Source organism: Onychostoma macrolepis, chromosome 17 (assembly GCF_012432095.1).
Source record: "Onychostoma macrolepis isolate SWU-2019 chromosome 17, ASM1243209v1, whole genome shotgun sequence".
Taxonomy (NCBI): Eukaryota; Metazoa; Chordata; class Actinopteri; order Cypriniformes; family Cyprinidae; genus Onychostoma; species Onychostoma macrolepis.
In genome coordinates, this window is record NC_081171.1 from 18,687,045 (window position 1) to 18,696,569 (window position 9,525).

Here is a 9,525-nt window from a genome sequence, read left to right on the forward strand (position 1 = left end):
TCTGTTCAGCAATATGAAAGATTAGAGCAACAAATGTACTACAGCAGAGACTTTAGCTCTTGCTTAGAAAAATAGAATAGGAAGCGTTTTCAGATTGTCAGCTGAAAAAAAAAAAAAAATCTTTGATGAATCACTTGATAATCTTCTGACATAAAAATATATAAATTAGAACGGACTCGAATTGTGTCATTTCACCGGCAAAGTGATTTTGAAATCGAGAAGGTCTTTTATTAAACCACTTTGGCAAGCGAGTTTGAAAAGTGATCTGAGCGATGTCTTCATAGCGCACGTTTTCTTTGCTTCGCTTTAATTGATGAAACCTGAATCTACGTGCAATAGCTGCCTCAGCACTTGAGCATGGAGCTAGCGCAACCATGAACCTCTGTCCTCGTCTACTATATTAGACATGCAAACTGGCTTCACCTGCCGCCCACCCCCACCCCATTCTTACAACAGCCCTGTGCCAGAGCTGTTCGGTCTCTCTATATGCAAATGATGGGGGAAACTGAACAAGGCTATTTTTCTTGAGATGCAAAGAGAGCACGTGACAAGGAAGATCATGCTGCCCATGGCTGAAGATAATTGGCTGCTTGTTTCTTCTAGAATTTGAATAGAAATTCATATTTGATTAAACACCCTATTTTGCAAATATTGAGAAGTTGTTGTTCAGGTCCCAACTGTGCAGGTGTGCAAGTATACTTACAGAAATAATAGACGCTCTCTGAGCTGAAGAGTGCTTACTTGGTGAATTCTCTTTGCATCGTTAGGATGAACTGTTTTGTCATTTAATTGTAATAAATAATGTAATCATTTAATTAATAAATTAAGTCATTTAATATTTACTCTTATGATTCAAAAGTTACTGTTTAACAAAAACAAGTTCTTTATATTGAACATTTGGCTTTGTTCATTTTGACAGTTCAAAGCTTATCAAAGATCTAGTAGCCATTTGGCAAAAGGTTAAAAAGAGGGAAAGGGATGAAAGAAAAGCAGCTACCTGCAAACACCTGTTCACACCAGAGAAACAGGATAAAAAGAAAAGACCTACTGCCAGGCAACAGCTATCAGTGTACCTTTACCTAAAGCAAGCTGGTGGTGTTCATAAGAAATAGGCTTTGTTGTTTTCTTGAGCTCACATATAATGTAAAAAAAAGGGAGAATTAAATTTTAATATTACGAAGCTCAACAGTAGGGACATTTTTACCCTTGTTGCCGTTGACACCAACTGAGCACAAATCCTCCTAAATGAAGCGCTCCTCCACTGACAGAGATCTTTTACCATCCTTCTAACACAACTTTCTAGGGCCTCTAAGCAAAGGATCCCACTTGTCCTTTTACTTCCTGGCTTTGAAATATGATTTGCTTTGAGCATTTATGTACAAAGTCTTGCATGCGCTGTGATGAAAGAGAGGGTTTTATTGTGAGTCTCCCTGTGATAGTGTGAGAACAGAGAAGATGGGAGGTATCTTAGCCACGGCGGGGCCTTTCAGCACTTCTCCATATAGCGCACACTTAAAAGCCTCCATCCACTGAGCTCTTTTTAATCTTTGGACTACTAGAGGAACACTGATTGTGAATGTGCCAATTAATGGAGATTCATTGAAATTAAGTTTACATCTTTCAAGATCTGTCTGTCATTCATATGGTATTTAATCTGCACTCTCATCAGAGCTGTCGCAATTTCAATTTTTTTATCTAAACAAATAAAAACACAATAATCATAAAATGCTTTTTTTTTTTTTTTTTTGGAAAGGATATTGTACTTCCTGAATATGGAGAGATGTCAGACATGTCCTGAAGGTCTCCGCACTCGGACTTGATTAGGGACAAGGACAAGCCTTCATTCCCTGGGTGTGTTGGTGAGATGGAACGATGGTGGCTGAGGTGGTTGGACGACATCTTGGTCCGTAGGCTGGTGGTCTCTCTGGACAGATCCAGAGACTCAGGAGAAGACCTATCCTTTCCTGGGTAAGGCCCTGTTGGGGCACCTAAGGGGCTCTGGAAAGGGTAGCCCATTAGAGGAAGGGGGAAAGGATGGCGGAAAGAGGGGGGACTAAAGCCCATTGTGGAAGATAAGGGTGAGGGGTGCAGGGAGGGATGGTGGTGAGCCCCAGGTGTGGGAAGAGACCCAGTCTGATCTGAGGAGTTTTTTCTCACTACCAAAGGCAGAGCCTCCGTTTGGTCATTCGAGTTGGGCACCTGCATGCTAGCAAAAGTGTCCAAGGGATTAGGAATGATGACATCACCGAAACATTGCAAGCGCTGGTTGGCAGTATGGAAGTTTGGGTTTTCTCCATTGACTGCGAAACGATCAGGGGGCATCTGCAGGGGTGGGAAAACCTGAGGAACTGGGCGTGGAGGCTTGGCAAAGACCTTCACCACGGTGTCCACTACTTGAGACATTGCTGTATTGAGCTCTTGTTTTAGCGTCTCTGCTAGCTGTTTGCCCTCTGCATGCATGGAGGTTGGTCCCTGGTTCTTTCCTCGTGAGCCATCACGCTTAGGTTTGTCCCCATCTGTCGCCATGGTCTGCTCCCGAATAAGTGCGCATGCTCGATCCAGGAAGTGCCCCGGATCCACATCAGACATCTCGTTGTCAGAGCGATCTGGGACAGAGTCATGGGCGCGATTGTCCATTCTGTCAGAACGCATGCTATCTTCAGAGATGTTTCCATCTTCGTCGTTCTCAGAGTCAGTGCTGTCGTAAATCTGGTAGAACTTCTCTTGCAGTTGCCGGAGCTGCTTCTGCATGTCCTCCAGCTGCAGTTTCAGTTGCCGGCGTTCTTCGTGTTTCTGCTCTTTGCGCGCAGAGACGAGTTGCTGGAAACTCTGTTGCTGCTGCTGTGGCAGTTTCTGCTTGCGCTTGTTTTCCCGGTAGTTCTCACGAGGACTCGGGGGCTGGGCTGCCCCCTCACGCTCATTATCACCTGCACGGAGCGTGACGCTGGGAGAATGGCTCATCCCACGGATGATGTTCTCCACCCGGGCTCGTTTGGCCCTAAGATGCTCATCTGTTAGCCTCTCCATTTCAAATTGGGTCATGGAGGGCCTGTTGAATGGTGAAAGGCACTCCTGAGGGCTGCCCCGTGAGGAATTGCTGCAAGCATCCTCCTGCTGGATCTCTGAACCGGTGCTCGAGAGGCCACTTCCCTGGAAATTAGGCTCACTGCCTCCATTTTTGGTCAAATTGTTTTTCAGAAGCTGGGAGATGATGGTCGCCCCCGGAAAGGGCATCATAGCATCTTCATAAGAGTTCGCCCTCTTCAACAGCTTGCGAAGCACATTGGACTTTTCGCCGTCTGCGTGTTGCACCACAGAACACTCAACATCCTGCTCGGAACCGTGGGGATTCATGGCACTAAGAAAGGTTGCTTTTCCTCGGGTGAAAACCACAGATGCTTGCCCAACAGTCCTCTTCACTCCTATGTCAACTCTTCGTCTCTTGGTTTGTCTGCTTAAGAGGGATGTGCTGTCATGGTCAGGCATCACTGGAACTGTTATTGTGCCATCTTTGAAAGCCTGTCAGCTGGGCACAGCTCGAGAACCCTGGGAACCTAGCCAAAAAGAAAGGACTGATGAATAATTTTCTTTATATGTCTCCAAGTTTCTCGTGGCCAATGCTAAATGCAATTTGAAATAGACTAATGTTCTAAAGAACAACACAGAATGTATTAAAAATATTTGAAGTCAGTCTATAGTATACTAAATAAAAATTGACAAAGAAGTTGACCGCAAAAAGTATATAATAAGAATCAGTTACAAACTTGTCATTCAAATTATTTGAATAATCTATTCAAAAAAAAAAAAAAAAAAAAATTTTTTAAGTCATACCCAAATCTATGTAGAGCTGCACACCAAAACTAATTCTCATGTAAGAACCAGTTAAAAATCACACTGCTCTGTTTAGCCAGACGTCCTGCCACTATTGTGCTCACACAGCCAACTTGCAGGCTTTGTTCACTTTGGTAAGTTTTGAGGTACCCTTGATATTTGCAAAGACACTTAGCGGCCTTAATATTATCTTTTGGAGATTAGCAGGCATGTATGTTCCCTCATCTAATTTAAAAAAAATAAATAAATAAATAAAAAAAATTCATAATACAACAAGTAGGCTATAATACATGTCATGAATTAAATTCTGGGTTTACAAAAACAATTGGTTCACGGTTGATCAAATGAATTCAAATCAAACCGCTTTTGTGGATAATACAGTGTAATAAAAGCTAGTTTTACAAGCTGACGGTGATTTAAGTTTGGCCAACATTATAGCCTACATGGCGCTGAAATCAGATGATAATAAGTATGAGTTCTCCGTGCATATTAAAAGGCAAATATGTAGCTTTGCTCGTTATGAATGTAACGCACTTTAAATAGACTAGGGTATTTCATCTCACACTGAGCATAAAGTGCACAGCTTTGCTAAGCAGGTATTGAATAACGCGACTACTTCCTCCAAACATACAAATAAAATGTTATAGGGAAAAGAAAACGTCCAGTAATTTAATGTGATAGTGTCTTCTCATTAACCAGCACGGCCATGACAAATAGGCTAGTCGTTTGCAAATATCTAGAATAAATATCTTATATTCTGACATACACCATATAAGAAGTAGCCTGTAACTTAAAACAACTGTGCTTCAAGACGCACCGATTAACATAGTCATAAGTTTACATTTACAATATGAAACAAATCGGAAATACTGCTTTTGCTCTCACTAAATATAGACACCTGACAAGTGAAGAAAAAAAAGGCAACAAAATCTGTTCGTTTTAGACGTCTTTCACCTCATACGGCCATTGCGTCCTATGCGCACCTCTTCTCTCCAAAAATGTCAAGCTGTTCAACTTCAATTCAAAAAGTTGTCATATAAAATGTAATTCATAGTACATATATATGTTAACGCACACTATCCGGTTGCTGTGATAAACAGCCAAAACATTTAGTCACCAGCGAGTTCTCGGATATCGCAGTTTTGAACCTTTAAAGACCCAAGAACCCCCCACTCAGTCTCTCAGCCAACCTAGAGACCCCTAAAAAGCTTTGCTAGATTTGATCAGTAACACCTTGAGTCATTTTTTTTTCAGTAACTTTTCATCAGGAACATTAACATTTATATATTGTTTAAAATATCCTTTGTTAGAAAGTTCAAGATTAGTTCATAGTCAGAAATGTCCTAAAATTTTAAGAAATGATGTTTTATATTTATATCCTCCTTGAAAATCGTGCCCTAAGAGGAATAGGGTAATACACTGCACCTCGAGCCTAAAATATTTCATAAACAACCACGTGCGTGACATTCATTTTGACACTAAACATCTGAAACAGACTTTACGACTTTATATAAGCCGGCAATTCTTTCCTAAACATACGATTTTGATGAACCCGTAAACTGAAGCAAAGCTTTGATGTAGCTGGCTTTCACGTCAGAAAACGACGATGATGATGATGAAGTAACGCGTCAAGCTGGAGTGGCAGTAATAGTCAGAGGCTCATATAAGCTAACGCTCCTAAAAATAAAGGTTCATCAATGGTTCTTGGTAACACCTTGGTTTCAGCAAATAGCCATCGTTTTATCAAGAACCATTATTTTGTAGTTGACAGTTTGGAAGATTAAAAAAGTTCTTGATATTACATTAGGCTATAGGTTCGTTGTTTCTCGGCTCTTTAAAGCAGTATAACAGGCTTTCTAAACAACTAATGAATCATAAGCTCTTTGTGAAACTTAAAAGATTCTCCTTTGACAACAGTTTGGAAACCCTATGCTATCGAAATCTTTATTTTTACGAGATACCGTAAATTCTGCGAGCGCATCTATGTAAATGACGCGGTAATTTGTTATTGTCATAAAACAACAGACGACTGACAAAAAGCAAACGGAAGTAATAAAGATACAGAAAATGTAAAAACGCCATTAACACCACAAGAAACGGACTGTCCTATTGCGAAGAATAAACGGCAAGTTCAGAACTGAACGTAAATGTTTCGCGTCGCCTCTCCAAAGTCTACAAGCAATATCACAAGAGCGTGTTTATACTTACTTTACGGAAAACGTAAGGATGCAGTCCATTCAAAATGACACGGGTTTATGATAAAGTTAACAGCAACCGAAGAGCGTGAAGGATAAAGCGATACAGAGCATCACATGAAAAGTCATCAGTAGTAGAACAAAACTCAGCGCCAGCGCGAATGACAAGGTTACTTACTCTGAAGATGAGAGCGAATTGAGCTTCTTCGCGACAGTGTAACAGAGAAAACAGAGGGTTGTTCGCCCTGTGATGAATATTGTAATTTCTCGGGACAAGCGAGAGCGAAGAGAGTGAGATAGAGAAAGAGCTCTTGTGCGCCGCTCCTCTCTCTGCATGAAAACTGTATGTCTCAGCGCACGCGGCCAGGAGGAGGCTGAGAGCGCGCGCTCGCACCAACAAGATTCACTTTAAGACGCGGCTGAAGGAAGCAGGAAGACGGCGCGTCATAATCATTGTGATGTAACGCTCGCACCTACCAATAAGAGCAGTCCGCTGGATTTAGAGGAATACAAAACAAGTGAAGTTGAAGACTCCGCTCGAGCAAAAACGAATGATACGGGGACCTTTGTGGGATATCTGTAAGGATATGCACTTTTTCAAAAATATGTTCTCTGTGTGGATTTTGTTAAAGTTATTCTTAACATTATGTACAAGCGCTGTTTGTGCTGACTGAAATGTATACACTCCTTCAGTGTAGATGCATGCTCAGCATGATGCATTTGAAATATAAATCGCACCAATGTGTACTATTAAGTGCACTTGCAATGCAACTTTTTTTTCTCCAGAAAATTAAATACAAGATATATATATAGCCTATATATTTTTTTCCTTCTAATTACTCTCGTATTATTTCTATATTATAATATCATGCAATTCATAAATGCGAATAGTATATTTCATCACCATGTTTAAAAATAAGAACTCACAACATTCATGAAATGTGGTATGCAGGCCCCGAGAAGTGACCGCAGCCTCGACCTCGTGCGTGCCTTGGGTTCGTGAAAATAGTTTCGCTTGCCAAGGTTGTCTTTGAGCAATGGGCTTCTTTCTACTTAAGACCTTGCTCTTACTTTAGATCCCTCCTCCTAGCCTCCACAGTCAACAGATGAAGAATATGCTGAAGCTTTGACATATTCTTATTGTTATCTGAATACTGTTAAATAGACTTCGTTCTACTAGGATAAAACCTTAAGATTATCTCAAAAACGCATGGGAAGCTCTTATTGTAAAATAAGGCATGTATCCATCATGTGTGCTTTTATGACAAAGGCAAGCATATATAAATAACCTTTATTTTATAATCGGTCCCTATCTTAATGAACATTTGACTGATGTAAAACAGTATCTGTAATAGAAGAGAACAGTAGTCTATTGTCTATCCTAAGTTTGATTTACGCACAGAAAATTTACACAGACTGTTGCTGTGCAGCACATGTGAACATTACCAATTAACTTGCATTTACAGCTGTAAATGCTCATAGATTTGAATTAACACGCTAAAATAAAGTTCTGCTTTATGGAAGAAAAAACCATAGGATTATTTGGACACATTATTTAGAGAGCCATTAGCCAATCAAATGTTGATTTCTCACCATCCTATCAGGTGCATGTAAGCAGATTTCTCAAAGCCTTAACCTACTTTTCTGTAGTCGCTGTTCCTGCTCTTTGTTGAAATTAAAAAGTGTATTCAGAACGCAGCACATTACTGGTTTTCCTCAGTAAATGTAAAAGTTTCCCCCCTCTTCTTTTTTGTGGTTTAAAGCCACTTCATTGTGTTCTGTGACAGCTCGTTTGAACGAAATGTGAAGTGACCCTGCACAGTGTCGTGAGTAATGATTAAAACATCTTTATTGATACAAAACAAATTATATTATGCCAGCCTACATGTAAAATAAATCAAGCAGTTCATATGATACAAGACGTAATTAATTGTGGTAAGCTATCCTAAAAAAAAATCCGCTATTGAAAAATCCTCCAAAGCACATTTCAGTGGTCTCATTCATTCCAAAGCATGTTTGGGCTGTCAGAGCAAATGACAGCAGCGCAGCTGTTTGACCTATTAATGAGATTATTTACTGTACGTGTTGATCAAAATTCTTTAGCAAATTTGGGTTAGAAAAGCTATCTGCAAATGCATTCAAAACAAAACTTTGTATTACTATTATTATATAAATTATTATTTGCATTAATATTATTTTCGATTATTATTCACATGTTATTATCTATATTAACGATTTCACTATGTTACATATTTTTAATAACGTGCATCCCTCGAGATTTTTACCTGATGGTGAGTATTTTTTTTTCCCGACAGTATTCCTTCTTCAGTACGTACAAGCATTGACTGGATTATGTGTTTTTATTTTTATTCATAACTTAAAAAAAAAAAAAAAAACTTTCTTTCAAGTTTAGAATAGGATTCACTCACACAGCAACAAGCCCTTTTCTTTTCCTTGAACGAGGACAAAAGGAAAGGCGTGTTGTTCACTCAGTTTCCATGTCGCAAGCAAATGTTATTGTGAGTGAATAAACGACTGGGAAGGCAGGATTTTAGCTGCAATGAATTTCTTTTCCAAAACAGGTGTTCCAACTTATTTTGTTAGCATCTTTCCCCAAAGGCACGCTCGGAGTGCGAGCTTAGTGGAAAAATATATGACAACATTAAAGCAATAGTGTTTGGAGAAGGAAAACGCCTCTTAGGTGTAGAGGAAACCTGTTTATTAACACCGCCACCTCTGATCTCTCTGTCACCTTTCTGCTGGACACTCAGTCACTAAATGTCTTGGACTCGCTTGCATTTCGCGAGGGATAAAGACTAAGCACTTAAATGTCATATCGAATATCATAATAAATGTTAGATGTGTGCGGAAAGTGATTGATTTCATTTTACGCAACAATTCAGTAGTTGTCAATGCCATTGTCAAGTTGAACTATTCTTGCATTAAACTGTAGCTAGAAATAGAATAAGAATACATTTACAAAGAGTCTGGAAAAAAACAAAAATAAACGAAACCTTATCTCAACAAAAAGATTACACTTTCTCGATTTCTCAACGCCGTCTATTTGAAAAGACAATGTGCTCACCTGCTCCTCCACAGACCTTTTTTTCCACTCAGCCCACAGATATTACGAGAAAAGAAGTACTTAAAGATATCGACATAAATTACTTATTTTAATTTAGATATATATATATATATATATATATATATATATGTATTTGGAACAGGACGTGAGTTAAATTCCGATAGCACTGCAACTTTATTTGCTTTCTGCGTCTGAGTTTCAGCATCCATTCCCCTGCTTCAACACTGCACTGAGCAGCTACAGTTAGGCAGCTATCAGTTAGACTTCACTCTGTGTACAGGCTACATCTCTACACTGTGCGAAATTATTTAATGGCTTTAAGGAGGGTGACATTTTTTAAGGTACTTTCTGTCAGTAATGATCAGATGAATTTCGTCTCGCGCAATCCGAATTGTTTTTGGCGCCCCTATATAG

The 9,525-nt window shown here is 39.6% G+C and overlaps 1 protein-coding gene across 6 annotated transcripts in view; it reads right to left on the bottom strand.

The window, feature by feature from the left end:
- The window catches only part of prox1a (prospero homeobox 1a), a 39,453-nt gene extending 30,323 nt beyond the window's left edge, over positions 1 to 9,130 (bottom strand). The window contains exons 1-2 of one of the 6 annotated variants that reach the window (XM_058748984.1): positions 9,112 to 9,130; positions 1,757 to 3,554 (exon numbers count right to left, since the gene is read on the bottom strand). In XM_058748984.1, coding sequence (XP_058604967.1) covers positions 1,757 to 3,486 — 1,730 coding nt within the window. In that variant the 5' untranslated portion in view covers positions 3,487 to 3,554; positions 9,112 to 9,130. The other 5 variants (XM_058748982.1, XM_058748981.1, XM_058748986.1 and 2 more) reach the window with 5 other exon arrangements.
- Positions 9,131 to 9,525: the final 395 nt, after the last annotated feature.